This window comes from Nomascus leucogenys, chromosome 4 (genome assembly GCF_006542625.1).
Source record: "Nomascus leucogenys isolate Asia chromosome 4, Asia_NLE_v1, whole genome shotgun sequence".
Classification (NCBI taxonomy): domain Eukaryota; kingdom Metazoa; phylum Chordata; class Mammalia; order Primates; family Hylobatidae; genus Nomascus; species Nomascus leucogenys.
In genome coordinates this window covers 134,497,428-134,519,249 of record NC_044384.1, presented here as the reverse complement: position 1 = coordinate 134,519,249, position 21,822 = coordinate 134,497,428, and the positions used below count along the sequence as shown (strand labels likewise).

The window sequence follows — 21,822 nt, the reverse complement described above, 5'->3', positions numbered from 1 at the left end:
TCTGTATGCTAGTACCATGCTATTTTGGTTACTATGTACAAATGGTAGTCTTATGCCAGTACCGTGCTATTTAGGTTACTCCCCTACACTAAACTCTGTAGTATAATTTGAAGTCAGGTAATGTGAGTCTTCCAGTTTTGTTCTTTTTCCTCAGGATAGTTTTGGCTATTCTGGGTCTTTTGTGATTCCATGTAAATTTTAGTATTTGTCCTCCTTGGGAAGGCTTTCCAGGTTAGGTGTTGTGATCCAAGCTGCATTTGCATTAGGAGGTACCCCAATCCCAGTAATCGTGTGGTTCTTACAGACCGGTAGATGTGTACTGCCTTGGTGGTCTTGGATAAGAGTTGGAAGAATTCTCTGAATTACCAGGCAGAGACTCTTGTTCTTCTGCCTTATATTCTTCTAAACAAACAGAGCCTTTCTCTCTGTGCTGAGCTGCTGGGAGCTGGTGGAGGGGTGACATGGCACCTCTGTGGCCAACACCACTGGGACTGTGCTCAGTCAGACCCAAAGTCAGAATAGCATTGAGTCTCGCCCAAGGCCCATTATGTCCACTGCCTGCCTCCCCCATCTATGTTTGCTCAAGGCTGAAGGGCTCTGCAGTCAGTAGGTAGCAAAGTCAGCCAGGCTTGGGTCCTTTCCTTCAGGGTAGAGAGTTTGCGCAGGCCCTGGCCGGGTCCAGAGATGCCATCACAGATCCAAAGAGTGCAGTCAAAAACCTTTCTAGTTTTTTTTGGTATTCAGAGTGTAACTGTTCCCATTTTTTAAATTTAATAGTCCATCAGTGGCTTATTAGCATTTTTTTAAATTATACTTTAAGTTCTGGGGTACGTGCCCAGAACGTGGAGGTTTGTTACATAGGTATACATGTGCCATGGTGATTTGCTGCACCTAGCAACCCATCATCTACTTAGGTTTTTATCCTAGTGTGGTCCCTCCTCTAGGCCTCCACCCCCCAACAGGCCCTGGTGTGTGATGTTCCCCTCCCTGTGTCCATGTGTTCTCACTGTTCAACTCCCACTTATGAGTGAGAACGTGGTGTTTGCTTTTCCATTCTTGTATTAGTTTGCTGAGAATGATGGTTTCCAGCTTCATCCATGTCCCTGCAAAGGACATGAACTCATCCATTTTTATGGCTGCATAGTATTCCGTGATATATATGTGCCACATGTTCTTTATCCAGTCTATCATTGGTGGGCATTTGGGTTGGTTCCAAGCCTTCGCTATTGTGTACAGTGCCGCAATAAACATATGTGTGCATCTGTCTTTATAGTAGATTATTTCACTGACATATCACTTTTAAAGTTTTTTAAATTGTAAAATATTTTATACATATTTTTGTATATATACAAAAACGTATATATAATGCATTATATATTAAGTGCAAACACCTAAGCAGCCACCGAGCCAGTATGTCAAATATTGTTCATATTTTCCATCTCTGCTGTGCATCTCCCAGCTGTTTCCGTTTATTCCTCAAAATGTAACAACTATCTTGCATTTTCTTTTATTCTTTTTTCTTTATAATTTTGTCACATGTCTATGTTGTTTAGCTTGCTGGCTTTAAAATTATATGAATTAATCATTGTATATATGTTCTATAAGATTGTTTAATGTTGTTCAATATACTGAGGTTCTTTGCTTTACACAGCTATAGTTTATTAATTGTTAAATGCTGGTACTATTCCATTATTTGGATATATCATACTCCAATTTATCCATCATGCTTTCGATGGACATTTGAGTTGTGTTTAGTTTTTTTGTATTTCAAACAATGATACTGAGATTTTTCTTGTACATGCCCCTGGCGCACATTTATAGAAATTTATACAGGTGTATGTGTGTCTGTGTGTGTGTGTGTGTGTGTGTGTGTGTACAATATATATTTATATACATACTATTAAACAGAAGCCCAAATTTTATTTTTCTCAAATATTTTAAAATTAGCTGGGCAAAATTGTCAGTATAAGAAGTAAAATAAATAATTAGACCCTTTAGAAGTGCTGGGGGAGATTTTATGTAAGGATTATCCCTAAGTTAAAACTCACTTAGATAAGAAAATATGCTTAATGGATTTTCTACATTTGTTCTTAATGATCTAAATGAAAAATTTATTCATTGAGTTATATTTATTCATTGGGCTGTGTTATCTGTAAATATAACTCGTATTTTGTTGGAACTCTACGTTTTATAAGCATTTTTATGTGCTCTGTTCCTTTTGAGTTACACAAAAACCAGAGGAAGTAGGTATAGTTGTATTGTGATGATGATTATTATACCCTTTTTTTAGATGCATAAATGAATGACCTGTGAGGTGAACAGACTTGCCCAGATTTCAAACTCTATTGTCTCTTTGAATGTGCAATATACCATTAATATTTTATAAATACCCTTTTCCGGGTATGGTAGAGAAGACCAATATGTTATAATTTCTTTGAAAATACTGATTAAAATTTAACTGTATTCCACAGTTCCATCTCTCTTATGCAGAGAAAGATTTGTTGGAGAGAGAGCCAAGAGGAGAAGCCCATCAGGAAGTTCTTAGGCGAGCAGCCAAGGATCTTCCCATCTATACCAGGACCATGTCTGGAGGTAAATGTTGAAAATGAGTGCTTTGCAGTGGTATGCAAGTAACATCATTAAGGTGACTTTGAGAAAGTGTGTTTATGTACTTGAAATGGTAAAACACTCATTTCAGAATACTGTGTTATTTCTTGGATTGCTGTTAAATCTTTCCTGTATGATTCCGTAAAACAGAATGGAAACATGAATAACACTGTGGCAAAGAGATCTCAAGGAAATCAGAACTGACTTTAATCCTGTTCTGCCTACTTAGTTATGACTCAGTGAAGATGTGAGAACTACTGAAATCTTGATTTATAGTAGTACTCATGTTTAAGGTTTTAATTGTAGACTTTCCTATTCATGTTTAATTTAAGGCAGCAGTATCTGTAATGAAAATAAAATGAATACTTTTACATGTATTTTTTCATAAATTTAGAACAGTCATATAGATGATGTAAAATTTCATTTAGGTATTGGTATAATTTTTTATCTATCTTTAAAATTTTCTTACCAATGCAATAAATGAACACATCTCTTACTTGGGACATATTTTAAGGTAATTTGACAACTATCCAATTAAACAGTTGTCTTAAAACTGATATACATGGACTACTGATGCTTACCCACCAAGACTTGCCCAGAACTTCTGTGACTTCAGACCTGTGCTGTCCATTATGGTAGCTGCTAGCCCCATGTGGCTGTTGAGCACTTAAAATATGGCCAGTTCAAATTGTGATGTGCTCTAAGTATAAAATACACACTCGTTTCAAAGACTCAGTATGAAAAATAAATATAAAATATCTCATTAATAGTCAGACACAGTGGCTTGTGCCTATAATCCCAGCAGCTCAGGAGCCTGAGGTGGAGGATTGCTTGAGCCCATGAGTTAGGAGTTGCAGGGAGCTGTGATTGCACCACTGCATTGCTGCCTAGGTGACAGAGTGAGACCCTGTCTCTAAAAAATAAAATAAATTAAAAATGTTTAAAAAAAAAACAGGAAAAACTCATTAAGATTTGTGACTCTGTGTGGTGACTCATACATGTGTAATCTCAGCACTTTGGGAGGCCGAGGCAGGTGGATCACCTGAGGTCAGGAGTTCGAGACCAGCCTGGCCAACATGGTGAAACCCCATCTCTACTAAAAATACAAAAAAATTAGCCTGGGCGTGGTGGTGCACGCCTGTAGTCCCAGCTACTCAGCTCAGGAGGCTGAGGTGGGAGAATTGCTTGAACCCAGGAGGCAGAGGCTACAGTGAGCTGAGATGACACCACTGCACTCCAGCCTAGGTGACAGTGAGATTTTGTCTCAGAAGAAAAATAATAATAATAAGGTTTTTATATTACTTATATTTGTTTCTGACTCACTTTAGAATCATAATTGAATCTAACTGTAAGTCTCACACATACTTTTTATCCTTTTGGTTTTCACTGGTTCTTGATCATCAAATGGTAATTTCCTGGTTAATATTGTGACCTTGGTTTTATCCTACAAAGACAGAGATGTGCTTATATATGTTTAGGTATATTTACCCTGTAAGTCTAAACAAATACTGCAGAAATTTAAGCCCCCTAGAAATAAATTATTGCTGAGTTTCCAAAGCTAGTTAGTGACAGTAAAAGGTGCAAAAACCTGGTGTCCTTATTTGTAGTTCAGTTTAAAGCTTTTTTTTTGATAAATAACAGGGTACAGGAAATAAATTGGTTTAATTGATGGAGACATTCTATTTATTTTGATTAACATGGACATATTTGAACCCTTTGTGAGCTTTATTATAACTACTGACAATTGCAAAAGCGTCAGAAAAATGTCCTTAGGAGATTCTCTGTTCTTGTTAAACCTCCAGAGAACTGTGGCTGTAGGCAAGTCACTCCATTTTTGTATTTAAACAGCATCAAATATCTTATTTTTTACCAAATTTAAATTTTATATGCTTTTTAAAATTTAAATTTGGAGAGATGATAAAAGCCATTTAATTGTATATTCAATTCAGTGTTAACTCTAAGACTAAGTGGAGCTTTTTGTCCCTAGCCATCCGATACTGTGACAGATGCCAACTTGTAAAGCCAGATCGCTGCCATCACTGCTCCGTCTGTGATAAGTAAGAGAACCTTTAACTTCTAAAATATCTACATGCTGGTGGTCTTTTTCTTCATTATGTTTCTTTTCTCACTGTTTTCCTGATTATCTTCTCCATATTCTCGCTTCTCAGCCCTTGATTTAGGAAATACAGTTGGTGTAACCCACTGGCATTCATACCAGTGAGACCTAAGGCCACAGTCAAGTGTCAATTTGTCCCCAGATTCACGGTGCCCTGAAGTATGTGATTTTTAGCAGTTCTGACTTGGCTAGCTCAATTTAGGAAATACTTCTATGAGTGTTTTCCATTTTTGTAAAGATAACTCAGTTGACTTCCTGACAGTCAGATGTTGTTATGTATTTAATATACTCCAAAGACAGTATGACTTGGCATAAGGATTGATATTGAAGGAGCAGTTTTATCCAGACTTTCTGTAAATCTGTTGCAGTTTTGTTCTTTCTTTAGCATAAGATAGTTGTATATTAATGCATTATGTTGTTTTTAAGAAATTAGTTGCTTTGCATCTTAAGCATGTATATTTTGAATTCAAGTTATATTATTATAAGAATTGGCTATAGTGTTTATTTTAGATGAGAACTTCTGCTATTATCCAATTTTATATAAATAAATAATTTTGCAATGTTTTACTTGCTGTAGCTCTTTGAACTAACCATAATTTATATTTTTATAATTTAATATGATTAAAATTTCATGGGGTATTGGGTTTTGTGTTTTGCTTTGTTTTTTAGATGTATTTTGAAGATGGATCATCATTGCCCATGGTGAGTTGGCTGTATATTTAAACAAGTTTGTGTCCCTTAAAAATGTTAATAAATTGAATCACTTATCCATGTAAATCTTTTCAGAAATGAAATATTACTTGAGTTGACATAGCAGGAACTTTTAGATTTAGTTGCTAATATTTGTTTGATTAACTTAAAAGAGACTTTATTTAGGGGAGTTTCCATGAAATACTTTTAAAACCAGTGGGTTAACAATCTAAAAGTTAATATCGCATGTTAGCTCAGAACAAAGGATTTTCTTTGTATGCATGTGCATAAACATACAGATTCCAGAATACTTCACAGAAATATACACAAAGATGTACACATAAATAATACATAGTACCTCACTGGAAGGTTCTTAGAAAGAATTAAGTCATCTAAAGCTTTTTAACAATTTATTTTATGAAAAACTTGACATTAAGAAGTAGAATAGCAACTACACAGATACACAAATGCACACATAAGTTTAAGCAAGAGTTTCCACATAGAATTCATTAATATTTGCTAATATTTCTCAGTCATGAAATTAGGTAATTTAATAGAGGATTATTTGAAAGATCTGATTAGTAAGGCTAATTTTCCTTCCTTTTCCAATAATTTTTCATCTCAGCGTACACATATCTCTGACAGTCATGCCCAGGTTGCTGGCCAGGTTGGATTTGGTCGTGAGTAATACTTACTCTTCAAGCCTTCTTTCAGGGATGGCTCTACAGAAAGGTAGACATGCTCAGAAGTCCACAGTAGGTGCAGGGTGAAATATATGTAGGGAATGGTTCTCTTAGCAGCAGGAAAGATTCTCAGGGGAATGTAGGATTATGGTATCCTGTATCTTTCACCAGTATACCTCTTTCTTTTCTCCACCTGGATTTTCTCCTTTAAAGCGTTAAGGCTAGTCAACCTATAAGAATGGCATTCTTCTTAAGGGTCTCAATAAATAACGCCGCCTTCGTACTAATTGATACTTGCATTCATTCTTTTGCCCGCCTACTTTTCTTTTCTGTTTTTTTTTTTTCAATAAGTGTTCCCCCTCCCCCAGTGTCTTTAATTAGACTTCTTCTTCCTCCTCCTCCTCCTCCTCTTCTTCTTCTTCTTCTCTTTTTTTCTTTTTTTTTTTTTTTTTTTTTTTTTTGAGACAGAGTCTTGCTCTGTCACCCAGGCTGGAGTGCAGTGGCGCTGTCTCGGCTCACTGCAACCTCCAGCTCCCGGGTTCAAGCAATTCTCTTGCTTCAGCCTCCTGCTACCTCGCCTGGCTAATTTTTGTAATTTTAGTAGAGACGGTTTCACTATATTGATCAGGCTGGTCTTGAACTCTTGACCTTGTGATCTGCCCGCCTCAGCCTCCCAAAGTGCTGGTATTACAGACGCGAGCCACCACGCCTGGCGAGTGTCTTCTTAATTCTCCTTACGTTCATTTGTTGACTTCCCCTGCAGCTGCTGTCATGCCCCACCTGTGTCCCCATGACCCACCTGTTGAGTTCATGGCATCTGTGGTGAACAGCTCCCGTACCCACTGGCAGCCCCCCATTCAGGCACCTGTGTTTCTTTTCTTCTCTGCCTGAGGGGTCTCTTCTACCTGGGTAGTTTTGTTCAGCTCACAAGTCAGGCAGTCCCAAAGTGCCAAGGCATTCATACCTCTGGGGCAACCCTCAACCAGTGACAGCCTGGTCGGTAAAAAATGCTTTATCCTTCCTGTCTCAAGTGAACTGTATCCAAGTTCTTGTCTCAGAGTCCGCTTTGGGGTAAACCCATGTTAAGCACCCTCCTTTCTAGATAACTGTATACTCCAGATACATTCAGCAGAGTGGTAGTCATCATAGGCATAGCATTGATTTTTATTTTTCTGACCTTAATAAGGGATTGTAATGACAAGGAATGGAGAGGTGGAAAAAAATCAGGTCAGTACTTACCTATAAAGCTTCCCATGCCCTTTCTGTACTCACAAAGTTACAAAAAGAGAAAAATAATAATTTACCGTTGTAGTAATCTTGCTAAATCAACAGTTACTTTGGCCTCATGAGAAACTTACAGTCTGATAGCCTTTCCAGTTTTCACAGATTCTGTTAACTAAGTGAAGGAAAACAACAGAAATGAGACCCTAGAATTTTTAAGAATAGGTTCACGTGGCATGCCTGCACACCACCTGCTGTTTGCTCCACCCTTAGGTGGCAGTGTGGGAAGGTGAATGAACTGACTGCGGTACCTTTTAACCTGTGTCGTTGTTCCCTTCCCCATCACTTCTCTTGCTGCATCTACTGTCTCCGCCACCGTCCTAGCTCTGGGTACTCCCTTGCAGAAAGCAGCAGCCATGTTGACTTGTGAAGGATTCTATGCCAGGGGCCTAATACTCACTTGGTGCCAGCTGAATGGAGCAGCCATTGTATTTAATTTTTAATTTCAAATTAAAGTTTTAAATAAAAAAGTCTGTAGCTAATAACATGCTGTTGCTTCCTAATTAAAAAATAAAACAGGTGGCCATGTTCTTCCCAGTCCCTCTCCCCACCTTCTTCCACTGCACACAGAGAACCAGGGTTGTTAATGTCATGGCACTTTTCAGATCTCAGTGTATGTATGCGTAGCCTATAAACCCCCTCATTTTTTTTTTAATTTATCTATTTTTAGTACAAGTGACTACACTATTGGCTGAATCTATTTCTTTTTATTTTCTTCACTTAATATATCCTGGAAATGTTTCCATATGAATATATAAAAAATCTTTTTCTACAGGCTTTGTGTGAATGTATTCGTCTAATGGCAGTCACTTATAGGACTTCTAGGATGTTTTCAGACCCAGGGGCAGCGTTTTCTATTTTGTTTGTTTGTTTGTTTGTTTGTTTTTGAGATGGAGTCTCGCTCTATCACCCAGGCTAGATTGCAGTGGTGCGATCTTGGCTCATTGCAAGCTCCGCCTTCCAGGTTCATGCCATTCTCCTGCCTCAGCCTCCCAAGTAGCTGGGACTACAGGCGCCCACCACTACGCCTCGCTATTTTTTTTTTGTATTTTTGGGTTTCACTGTGTTAACCAGGATGGTCTTGATCTCCTGACCTCGTGATGTGCCCGCCTCAGCCTCCCAAAGTGGTGGGATTACAGGCGTGAGCAAACATGCCCAACCAGGGCAGCTTTTATATACAGATATTTTAAGCAGGTCTTTTGAACCTTAATATTTGTCAGCTTTGAACATTTGAAATATTAGATCAACAATACCTCTCTATTTATCAATGATTTCTCAATCTCTGCTCTGGCCACTTAAGATTACCCACTGGAATTCCGGGGATCAGTCTCTTACTTGTGTTTTAACTAAAACAGATTCTGTAGTATTTGCTTTATTGGATTTTCTATCAAAAGTACTTTTTTCCTTTAGTATAAAATTGTAGTTATTTCATATTAGTAATAGTTTCACATGCTTGCCAAAGATTAAGTAACACAAATAAAAACAAATTATTGGAGCTTCAATTTACTGAGTGCCACTTATGTTCTGGAAGCCATACATATAATCTGTAATACTTTTAACAGTGACAGAAAGAAGTAGAAATTATTTGTCTCATTTTATTTTATCTTATTTTTTTGAGACGGAGTCGCGTAGGCTGGAGTGCAGTGGCGCGATCTCGGCTCACTACAACCTCCGCCTTCTGGGTATTTGTTTCATTTTACAGGGGAAAAAAAAATGAGGCTCAGAAAAGAGAAAGAGTGGGCTCAAAGTCACGTAGGAATTTTTTTTTACTTCAAAGGCCACACTCCTTCCAGTGTATTTTGTTCTTTTTATAATTTAAAGTCAGAAAGCAATTGCCCAGAAACAGGGCCAACAGCTGTGTTTTACACTGAACTTAAACAACATAAGAAGGATATTTACCTAGAATGTGTTTTGTTTCTCCATATGAAATCATTCCTTTTCTAGATGGAGAAATAGATTCAGGATAAGTCATCTTCCTTTTCAAATTGAGTCTAGAAAGCAAAGGCAGTTAAAATGTCTAGCCAAAAGCTGTCTGTTGTGAAGACAGTAGTATTCAAAATCAATGTCACTATATTTCTTTTAGTTTTACATATATATATATGTATGTATGTATATACAGACACATATACACACACACATACTCTACGTATATACATATTAAACTCTAAAATACGTGGTCTTTATTTACTGACCTGTGTCCCTAGCTCTAACATGGCAAATTTTACCATCCTCTTAAGCAAAGCTAAATTAGTTGTTACAAAATCTGTGATCTTCTATAAAATTTTCTTTCTATAAAAATACTCTTTATTATTTAATGCAAAAGCTGCTTCTTATATTGCTTCAGGAAGAGAAATAATCTTTTCTATCCCTTCCAATTTCTTCCTAGTCCACAAGTCATTATTTACACCCATGTTGCCTGAAGTCTTTTTTTTTTGAGATGGAATTTCCCTGTCACCCAGGCTGGAGTGCAGTGGTGAAATCTTGGCTCACTGCAACCTCTGCCTCCCGGGTTCAAGCAGTTCTTCTACCACAGCCTCCCGAGTAGCTGGGATTACAGACCTGCACCACCATGCCCAGCTAATTTTCGTATTTTTATTTTATTTTACTAATTAATTTTTGAGATGGAGTTTTGTTCGTGTCACCCAGGCTGGAGTGCAGTGGCGCAATCTCAGCCTCCTGGGTTCAAGCACTTCTCCTGCCTCTGCCTTACGAGTAGCTGGAACTACAGGCATGTGCCACCATGCCCGACTAATTTTTTGTATTTTTGGTAGAGACGGGGTTTCACCAAGACCATGCCAGTCTGGTCTTGAACTGCTGACCTCAGGTGATCTGCCTGTCTCGGCCTCCTTAAGTGCTGGGATTACAGGCATCAGCCTCCGCGCCCACCCATGTTGTCCAAAGTTTTAAAGCATCCCAGCTTTTGCCTGCCTGTTCTTTCCCCTTGAAACCAACATAAGTAAGCAAAGGGAATATCCTGTATCCTTTTGAGACAGAATACAGTTAGATTAGGCTAATTGTTTCCTATATGATTTCCTGCCATGGTTCCATTCAAACACCATAAAAGGCAACCTCAGCAATAGGCTTGCATCCCCCCGCTGGAACCTCTAGAGATGCAGATGTAACTGTTTGCATACAATGTGCACCCACAATTTGTGGCTTCTTCTTTTTCTCTCTCTTTCTTTTTTTCTTTTTTTTTTGAGAGGCAGTCTCACTTTATTGCCAGGCTGGAGTGCAGTGGCGCAGTCTCAGCTCACTGCAACCTCCGCCTACTGGGTTCAAGCGATTGTCCTACCTCAGCCTCCCAAGTAGCTGGGACCACAGGCACATGCCACCACGCCCAGGTAATTTTTGTATTTTTAGTGGGGACAGGGTTTCGCCATGTTGGCCAGGATGGTCTTGAGCTCTTGACCTTGTGATCCACCTGCCTCGGCCTCCCAAAGTGCTGGGATTACAGGCATGAGCCACCACGCCCAGCCAACTTGTGGCTTCTTTATGAATTCTTTGCCTATATGTAAGACCTTTAAGTTTAAAAATTACTAAATCTAATGCTATTCACTTTACCTTATATTTTTTGAGGGAGATGATGTAAACATTTTTTTCACATGAACATGGTTTCATTTTTACAAATCTAGAACGAAAAGTGTTTCATCTTAGTAGCTAAGTCGATGGAGAGTGAGATGATTTTTACCTATGTTAGAACGGGAACAACGACATTTGAGAAAAGGAAACAGTATGTGTATGTTCTATGCAATAGGCTGAATACTAGGAAAGGAAACCTGTATGTTCTATTTAATAGGTTCATTATACCGGTTAATCAAGAAGTTACTGAACCCATGAAGGTATTAGCCAATTCCACATGGGTGATGTATCACATTGACACAAGGTCATCCAGTAGTGCCCTTGTCTTTATGAAAAGGAAATCAAAAACTTTGATAGAAAGAGAGTGAGCCTATAAGCCTATAAGTAGGAGCTAAATGTTGAGAACACATGGACACAGAGGAGGGAACAACACACACCGGGGCCTTTTGGAAGGAGGAGGGTGGGAGGAGGAAGAGGACTAAGCAAAACAACTAATGGATACTACGCTTAATACCTGGGTGATGAAATAATCTATACAACAGACCCCCATGACTCACGTTTACCTGTCTAACAAACCTGCACTTGTATCCCAAAAATTAAAGTAAAATAAAATATAAATAAATAATTTTTTTAAAAAGGAAAATCTTAAAAAGAAAGTGAGCCTATAGAAATGAATTGTATTTGTACTTAGGTTTGTTGATACAATAGTTTGAGTTGTCCCCCCTCAGATAGCAACTTTGGATTGAGAACTGAGATTTATAAATTTCCATATTTGGAATTATAGCATATTTAGAACCGACTTTTGGAAATGACCTCAGAGTGTTTAACTTACAGATAAAGAAAATGAAATTCTAATCGATGATTTCACTTCCTCAGGGCCACATCATTACTTAGTGTCAAATGGGCCTTCTGACCCGGCTGTCTAACTCTCAGGCCTACTTCTTTTCTTAAAGCTCCCATTTAATATGCTTTGACAGTCCGCTTGCTTCAGTGATGGCATGCAAAGAGTAATTTGTGAAGATATTCCATCTAATTTGGGAATACTTGAAAAATTGTAACTTAAGTAATCATAGTTGGAAATCAAACCCAAAGATGGCATAGAGGAAGGGTTCAGTAAATTCACCTAAGCTGCCTGGCCTGATACTGTTTCTCGCAGGCTCTGTGCTTTGAGGGATATGCATACTTGCGTAATTTGACATGACATGCAGTTACATTGTTTGTGATTGACTAAAGCAATGTTAAATATCATGTTTCAAAAATAGAAGCAGATTTCTTTTTAGCGAAATGGATTTTTAAATGATTGTATGCATAAAGAAATCTTACGAGTTATATTTAAAGAAATGCCAATAAATTAAAAGTGAGAGGAAGCTAAACACTTGCTTGAGCATATGCACACGTAGGTTGAAGATGTAAAACTCACTGGAAATGTTTTTGTTTTGTTAACAGGGTGAACAATTGTGTTGGATTTTCAAATTATAAGTTCTTTCTCCTTTTCTTGGCTTATTCTCTGCTCTACTGCCTTTTTATTGCGGCAACAGATATACAGTATTTTATCAAATTTTGGACAGTAAGTCATTAACTTGGTAACTCTTTTTTTAGTATACAATAATAGATAATATAGGCTTTTCAGGACAGAATTATTTCAGACACTGATTTTATAGACTAGAGCTCATTGACATGCAGTCAGTCCTCATTATTCGCAGATTCTTTATTTGTTAATTCACTAAAATGTAATTGTAACCCTCACATCAATGCTGACAGCTTTCGTCATCTGCAGACATGTGCAGAGTGGCAGAAACATTGAGTTGCCCCCATGCCCATTCCCAGTTGAGGTTGAACAAGACGACGCTTTTGCCTTCTTGCTTCAGCTCTCATACTGTAAACAAGTGTGCTTTCCACAGTCTATTTAGTGCCATGCTTTTTTCCATTTTTGTGCTTTTTGTTGGTGATTTTGCTGTCAAAAAAAGGTCTTCAAGTGTAGTGCTGAAGTGTGGTCTCATGTTTCTAAACAAAAGAAAACCGATGTGTGTTATGGAGAAAATACATGTATTAGATAAGCTTAATTCAGGCATGAGTTATAGTGCTGTTAGCTATGAGTTCTATATTAATAAATCAATAATATATATTAAATAAGGTGCATTTAAGCAGAAACACACATAAAACAAGGTTACACATTGATCAGTTGTCAAAGATGTTGTGACCAGACGTTCATAGAAACCTAAACCTGTGTCTTCCCTAGGAGCAGTTTTTCAGTATTCACAAGTTCAGTGTTTGTGGAAACTTTATCAAACATAAGTACTGCGAATAACGAGAATTGATGACTATATAAGATTTTTTTCAGGATTTAAAAATAGAAGTATTTTCTTTATGTTTAATAAATTTTTTAAACTATGCCTATAATGTCCTTATGCCTGTAATATCCTGAGTTTTTATTCAGTATTTCTTGATTATGCTTTATATACTATATATTTTAAATGTAGGCAAAAAGAAATTAAAATTGAGGATTTAAAATATCCGGAGGTCCTCCTTGTGAACACCAAATGACAGTAAAAAAGCAATTTATCTGATGCCACGATTGATTTATTATTTTCATTAAATTATCTTTATTATGGTAAGAATTTCTAAATTGCTAGATCACTTATGTGAGATTTGAACCAAATTTAATACCAAAGTTATTGAATGCCTACTATGTGCCAGTTCTATTGCTAAGCATAGAAAGACATGAGTGAAGATACCTGCTGCTAGCATTCAAGGATTCTTTCAGTGTCCAGCTTGAAAAATGATCCCTAATGAATGTCTGGGAGAACATTACCTCACTGCTCCTCCTTCCTGTGGATGATTTTAGTTTCAAACCACAAATATATTTGAAAAGGAATGACCAGAATTTTCACTGTTTGTCAAAAAAACCTGCTGCTGTCGAAAACAGTCAGTGAGGTCTTGTGACCTGTGTCAGTCAGTCAGGTACTACAGGGTATTGAAATCTGAGGACCATTTATCAGAAGAACCACCTCCTGGCAGCCATTGTGCTTCACTATGTGTCCATAGCCCCAAGCCCTCCATTCTAGAGCCATTCCAGGTCTCTTTGGATTTATAAACAACGAGAGTCTAACTGGTTTTCTTTGAGATGGACTGTTTCAGCCCATGGATATTAAGATTTATTTTAGACAGGTGTTATGCACTGGTGTTATCTTTTCTGTGGTGCTATTATTTAAGATAGCTTGAGGCATTATTGTGAATGTGTTGTTATATGTATTCATTTAGTTGATGCTGTTGTTTGTAGTAACGTAAAACATCAAAAAGGATAGTAGCCAAATTGTGCCAGTTAGCCTTCATTTTCTGGCATTATAATGAAACTATTTAAACATTTGTGATTCTGTAGTATGTTAACAAAACATACTCCGTTAATAAATGTAAAACTACATTTTTTAGTTCCATTTATCTTGCTTCGTACTATTACAGTTTATACATATACTACCATAAATTTTCTATGATTTGGTTATGAAAAACACAGTTAATATTCCAAATTTTAATATCATTTTCATATATATTCATATTCTGGTAAACATTTAATCTGATGAATATATACATATTTTTCCTAAAGTTTTAACATAAAACCACATTTTTTTCATATTAAATTTAAGAAAAATTTTAAGCAAAAAAAAAACTTACTAACTTACTTATAAAAGTAGGGGAATACATATCCCTTTGACAAAACGTTATTTTCTTCCTTTCTTTATAGAATGGCCTACCTGATACTCAAGCCAAGTTCCATATTATGTTTTTATTCTTTGCTGCAGCTATGTTTTCTGTCAGCTTGTCTTCTCTGTTTGGCTATCATTGTTGGCTAGTCAGCAAAAATAAGTCTACATTAGGTGAGTATCCAATTATTGTAGTTGACAGAACTTTAAATACATATACCAACATTCATTGACAGTTGCTATGTGATTAAATGCCAACCTGCCCTGAAGTGGAAAAGTCATTCTTATTTCCCTCATTATTTTTTTTGATATGTCGCTTAGACACATACAGGTTTGCTCATTCCATATATTTATTGATTGTCTCATATATATATATATATGAGGACATATATATCTATGGACACGTAGGTATATATGGACATATATATATGGACATATAGATATATATGGACATATGTATACACACACACACACACACACACACACACACACTGGTGAGCAGGGGCAAAACAGTCTAATGAGGGGCAGAAAAATTAATAACCAAACATAAAAGTGATTACAGAATACAAAGTGCTTTGAAGAAAACAAAAGGATGCTGAGGTATGAATAAAAGGATGGGGATGGTGGAAGGGAGCCTGTGTAGAATGAGTGGTCAGGGCAGAGCTTATCACAACAAAAAGTACTTAACCTAAGAAGTCAGCTATAGAAAAAGCCAGAACATGTATGTTTAAAAGCCATATAGATATCGGAGGCAGCAAAAGCAGTGCTTACAGAGAAATGTATAGCTGTAAATACCTATATTAAAAAAAGAAATACCTCTATTAATAACTTTATACCTGAAGGAACTAGAAAAAGAGCAAAGTAAAACCAAAGTCAGCAGAAGGAAGGAAATAATAAAGATAGGAGATAATAGAAATAGAGAATTAAAAAATAGAAAAACAATAAAATCAATAGTTGGTTCTTTTTTTAAAAGTCAACAAATATGACATCCCTTGGCTAGCAAGAGAAAAAGAGAAGACTCATCACAAAAATCAGAAATGGAAGTGAGAACATTACTACTGAGCTTATGAAAATAAAAAGGCTAAGAAAATACCGTGAACTATTGTCTGTCAAAAAATTAGGCAACCTAGATAAAGTGGACAAATTTCCAGAAACACACAGACTACCAAATTGACTCAAGAAGAAGTAGAAAATCAGAGCAGACCTGTAAGAAGTAAAGTGATTGAATCAATAATCAAAAAAAACTCACAACAAAGAGAAAAGCCCAGAACAAAATGGCTTAACTGATGACTTCTGCCAAACACTTAATGAAGAATTAACTGCTCCTCAAACTCTGCGAAAAATTAGAAGAGGAGGGGACACTTTCTGACTCATTCGGTGAGGCCAACATTGCCCTGATACCAAAGCCAGAGACACAGACATCACAAGAAAACTATAGACCAATATGAATATAGATTGAACTATTGTTAACAAAATATTAGCATACCAAATCCAGCAACATATTAAAAGGCTTACACAACCATGATCAAGAGGGATTTATCCCAGGAATGCAAGTGTGGTTTAATAAATGAAAATCAATCACTGGTAATATACCACGTTAATAGAATGAAGGAAATAGAAATAGAAAAGCTTAAGGAATTCACAATAAAAATGATTAGCTAATAAGCAAACTATGAAATTTCCATGATTTAAGATCAGTATGGAAAAAATTAATGCAGAAAAAGTACTTGACAAAATCCAACATGCCTTCATGATTAAGAAAAATTGCACTTAGACTAGGAAAAGAAAGGAACTCCTTCAACCTGATGAGGAGATAAAGGGCATTTGTGAGAAATGCATGCCTAACATTATACACAATAGTGTAAAACTGAAAGCCCTCTTTCTAAGATCAGAAACAAAACAAGGATGCTCCTTTTCCCTACTTCTGTTCAACATTGTACCTAAGTTCTAGCCAGAGTAATTACTCAAGGAAAATAAATGAAGGCATCAAAAAGAAATAAGTAAAGCTATTTTAATTTACAGATAACATGATCTTAGGTATAGAAAACCTTAAGGAATTCACAATAAAAATGATTAGCTAATAAGCAAAATATGAAATTTGCATGATTTAAGATCAGGATGGAAAAAAATCAGTTATATTTCTGTGCACTAGCAATAAACCATCCAAAAAGGAAATTTAGAAAATTCCATTTGAAAAGGCATCTAAACAAATAAAATACCTAGGAATAAATTTACCAAGAAGGTACATATAACACTACTAGCACACTGAAAACTACAAAACATTGCTGAAACAAATTAAAGAAGACTTCCCATGTTCATGGACTTGGAAGACCTTATATTGTTAAGATGGCAATAATACCCAAAGTGATTTACAGATTCATTGCAATTGTAATGGCTTTTTTTGCATAAATGGAAAAGCCAATTCTCAAATTCATGTAGAATTGCAAGAAGCCCCACATAATCAAAACAATATTAACCAAAAAAAGAACAAACCTGCAAGACTCACATTCTTGATTTCAAAACTTACTATAAAGCATACAGTAATCAAAACAGTGTGGTGCTGGCATAGCAATGGACATATAGACAAATAAAATAGAATTAGAGTCCAGAAATAAACCCATATATCTTTAGCCAACTGATTTTTGACAAGGGTGTCAAAACCATCTAGTGGGGAAAGAATAATATCTTTGAGTTGCGTGAGGACAACTCAGTATCCACATGGAAAAAAATAAACTTGTATCCCTACCTCACATGACACACAAAAATTAAGTCAAAATGCATCAATGACCTAAATGAAAGAGCTAAAACTGTAAACTTTCAGAAGAAAATAGAGGGATAAATCTTCAGGACTTTGAAAATAATAATGAATTCTTAGATGTAACATCAAAAGCATGAGCAACAAAGAAAAAATACGAAACGTACACTATCAAAATTAAAAACTTACATGCATTAAAAAACACAAGAAAGTAAAAAGACAATCTGCAGAAGGAGAATAATATTTCCAATTCATTATCTGATAAGGGCCCTACTATCCAGAATATGCAAAGAAATCTTGTAACTCAACAACAAAAAGATACAAACACCCCAGTTAAAACATTGGCAAAGGATTTGAATAGACATTTAAACAAACATTCCTCCAAAGAAAATATACAAAAGGGGAAAATAAAATTTTAGATTTTTCGTTTCAGCATTATTCAAGAAGAATATGTGGTATTATGGAAGGAATGTTGATGACCTCGTTCAAATCTCACTCCATCATTTATTTGTTGTTTGGTAAATCCCAGCACAGAAAAATATGCTCAACATCGTTAGTCATTAGGAAAATGCAAATCAAAACCACATTTGGGGTACCGCTTTACACTCACTAGGATGGCTGCAATTTTTTTAAAAAGTCTTGGTGAGGATGTGGAGAAATTGAAACCTTCCTACTTTGCTTGTGGGAATATAAAATGGTGCCACCACTGTGAAAAACAGCTTGGCAGTTCTTTTAAAAGTTAAACATAGAATTACCATCTGAACCAGCAGCTCCACTCCTAGGTATATACCCAGGAGAATTGAAAACAGGGACTGAAAGAGATACTTGTATACCAGTGTTCATAGCAGCACTATCCGCAATAGTCAAAAGGTCGAAACAACCTAAATGCCCATCCAAGGATGGGGAAAATGTGGCATTTCTATACAATGGAATATTAACCATAAAAAGGAATGAAGTCCTGATACATACTACACATATATGAACCTTGAAAACATGCTAAGTGAAAGAAGCCAATCACAAAAGGTTACATATTATATGATTCCCATTTTTATGAAATATCCAGAATAGATAGATCTGTAGAGGAAAATCACATTAGTGATTACTAGGGAATGAAGAAATGGGGGAGTAGGGACTGACAGCTTAATGGATATGGAGTTTGTTTTGGAGTGATAAAAATATTTAGAAATTTGATATAGGTGGGAAGTGCACAAAATTGTGAATATATTCTATTGAATTGTTCACTTTAAAAAGTCTAATTTTACACTCTGTGAATTTCACCTCAATTGAAAATAAAAGACCCTACAGGAAAAGAGAAAAAAAGCTAGGAATATTTGAGAAACACTCCATGGTGGCTGAAGCAGAGAAAGCTAAAGATTGAGAAATACATTAATGAGGTTTCAGAGGTGAGCAAGGACTAAGCTATGTAGAGTTTCTAGGCCAAGGTTAGGAGATTGAGAATGCAACCAGGACCACACATGCTTATGATCATAAAGGACACTCCAAGCTGTGAGCTTCAGTTATTATAATATGCAATGCGGATTAATTACAGTGGGCAGTCAATTAGTGTTCATTTTCAGTATTCTGAAATGAAACATTATGGAATTCTGAAATGAAATCATTACACCAAATACTATTAGGGTGAAAATACTGATAAAGTAATTTCTAAGCCCAGGAATTTTATTTCAGATTATCTGTTAGGCAGTTAAATTATAATTCATCAAAAGTAAATTTATAGTTTCTAGAGGTTTTTAACTTCTGGAAACTTCTAGATTTAACTTGTAGCACTGAAAGGACTTCCCCTGGATAATATGATCCTATGAAATGTTTTAGAAAAAGCTATGTATCCTAGGATGAAGAATGCTAAGGATCTTGCAAATGACCACATTTTTTCATAGCGCCTAATTCTGCTGGTTAGATTTTTCTTTTTAATGGAGAAAATGATTATACCTCCATGTTTACATTCCAAAACCAAAATTTTAGATTTTGCATTTCAGCATGATTCAAGAAGAAAATGTAATATTTTTGAAGGAATGTTGATGACCTTATTCAAGTCTCACTCTGTCGTGGGTTTGTTGTGTGACCTTAGGCAAGTCCCAGAGCCTCTCCGAACCAGCTTTCACATGCAGAATGAGCATCATCAGATGCAATACATGGTTCTGGACTGGATCCTGGTTTGGACAGACTAATTTAAAAGTACATTTTATAGTCAGCTGGAAAAATTTTATTAGATGAGAACCAATTTCAACGAAATCGGAAAATGCTTAGCCAGGCATGGTGGCATGGCACCTGTTGCTCCAGGAGGGTGAGGCAGAAGAATTGCTTGAGCCTGGGAATTCGAGGCTACAGTGAGCTATGATCATGCCACTGTACACCACTCTGGGCAACAGAGTGAAACCCTGACTCAAAAAATAAAATGGATTTACTTAAAAACAAAGGTTTTAGAATGTATGTAAAAGATAGTCTGATTTTGGTTTTTTTAAAAAATACACCCGTAGATTTGTAGATCTATGTCTATGGATCCATCCGTTTATCTATCTGTTGATCAAAAGATCCAGAAGATGCAGTTTTAGTTTATTTGCTAGTTTGTATTTCCTAATTTTCTACAATGCACATGTACTATTATAATAAAAAGGCGTATTTTAAAATTAAAATAGATATATCTTATGACATTTTAAAACAGAATGGACACCCTGTATTTCAGGGCTGTTGACAGGCACATAAGCACTCACAGTCAGCCAGCCATTGATTTTCAGAGTTTCTTCATTTACTTCAATTGTTGCTTAATATTCAGGATTGCTAGTAAATATGTTCTTTACTCATGCGATTCCTTTACCGTCTTTTTTTAGAGGCATTCAGAAGTCCAGTATTTCGACATGGAACAGATAAGAATGGATTCAGCTTGGGTTTCAGTAAAAACATGCGACAAGTTTTTGGTGATGAGAAGAAGTACTGGTTGCTACCCATTTTTTCAAGGTACTTTTTTGAAAATTTTCAGACTTTAATGAAAATAATACAGCAAAAGATAGTTTCAGGAAAAGCCTCTAGTTCCATAGGCTTGTAATTCTGTGTAGGAACTCTTATTTTTAAAAAATATTATTCTATGATTCACCATAATATCAGTGTGGAAGTCAGTTAATTCATCATCTTCCTAAACACTGTGTTGAACTCAATGTGTAATACACATTTTTTTGCCTAGAGTATAGCATGTTCTGCTCTCGGACATCAGCATTTTGGCAGGGTTTCACTCTGTTGTCTTTTCTATGGTTCAGTTCTAAATTTTTATTTTAATTCTAGTCTAGGTGATGGCTGCTCCTTTCCAACTTGCCTTGTTAACCAGGATCCTGAACAAGCATCTACTCCCGCGGGGCTGAATTCCACAGCTAAAAAGTAATCTCATATTTTTTTTTTCATTTTACTTTCAAATACTATATTTTACTATATTGTGTCTTTTGGTTATATGTTCCTTTGAAAAAAAAATGGAAGACCATAAGAAAATTTACTGCAATGGTTTCGACTTGAAATGAGGGAAAAAAAGAAAGTATGATTGAGGAGGGATACATTGGAAGCTTCAATTATACTTGTAAAATGGTTTATTAATCTAAGTGTGAGTAAAAAGGTGTTACTTCTCTATACGTTTTGGTTGACTGAAATCTTATTTTTTAAATGTAGTGCTTAAAAGAAAAAAAAAATGTAAGTCAAAATTAGCTACCCACTGCTCAGGTAGGCAGACAGGGTAAAATCTCCTCTGACCCGCCATGTCTTTCCTCTCTGTGATAACTGTTAGAGTAAAGAAACTTGAGGCTTTTGGAGATCAAATGGATCCCAGACACCTTCTTCACAATTCCATTTTAATGTATATTATGGACTTAGTGCCCTTGGAAGACCTCTAAGGATTATCTGAGCCATTTCTGTGGAGAGAGAAGCCAGAGTCTTGGAAATTCATTGTCTGGAGGCTTTTGCTCCAGCTTTAAGTTTGTTTTCATTCGAGACTATCAATAATTTGAGGATGGCCACAGAAAGACCTGACATTTGATTCTGAATGTGCTACTAACTGGCAAAAGGAAAAATTACTTAAACTTTTAAAATGCTGCATATGAATTTTCAACAGTTTTTATATCTTTGTGACAGATTTGAGTGTAACCATTCCTCCAATTTTTCAATGAAAGCCAGTAGCAAAAGCATAACCATAATATAATTCTTCATTAAATGTTAGAGCTTTTCTTAGTTGCTGCAGTGCCACACACACACACAGTATCCACACCAACACTCCATATTGAACATTTCTTATTGATCACAGTACTTTTTCCCAGGGGGCCTGGAGTGACCCCATAAGCCTCAAGGCAGTGTTCCTGGTAGCCATTCTAAAGTTCTTTTTGTTGTTGTTGTTTGTTTGTTTGTTTTTGTTTTAGTTTT

At 36.2% G+C, this 21,822-nt stretch overlaps 1 protein-coding gene across 3 annotated transcripts in view; it reads left to right on the top strand.

The window, feature by feature from the left end:
* Nucleotides 1-21,822, top strand: part of ZDHHC2 (zinc finger DHHC-type palmitoyltransferase 2) — a 78,700-nt gene that overhangs the window by 35,784 nt on the left and 21,094 nt on the right. For all 3 annotated transcript variants that reach the window (XR_004029813.1, XM_030812333.1, XM_003256703.4), the window contains exons 4-10: nucleotides 2,472-2,592; nucleotides 4,595-4,664; nucleotides 5,393-5,425; nucleotides 12,403-12,523; nucleotides 14,696-14,828; nucleotides 20,256-20,382; nucleotides 20,704-20,796. Coding sequence is in view for 2 of the 3 variants with exons in the window: in XM_030812333.1 (XP_030668193.1) it covers nucleotides 2,472-2,592; nucleotides 4,595-4,664; nucleotides 5,393-5,425; nucleotides 12,403-12,523; nucleotides 14,696-14,828; nucleotides 20,256-20,382; nucleotides 20,704-20,796 (698 nt within the window). In the remaining variant the exon portion in view is untranslated. The remainder of the gene's footprint in view (nucleotides 1-2,471; nucleotides 2,593-4,594; nucleotides 4,665-5,392; nucleotides 5,426-12,402; nucleotides 12,524-14,695; nucleotides 14,829-20,255; nucleotides 20,383-20,703; nucleotides 20,797-21,822) is intronic.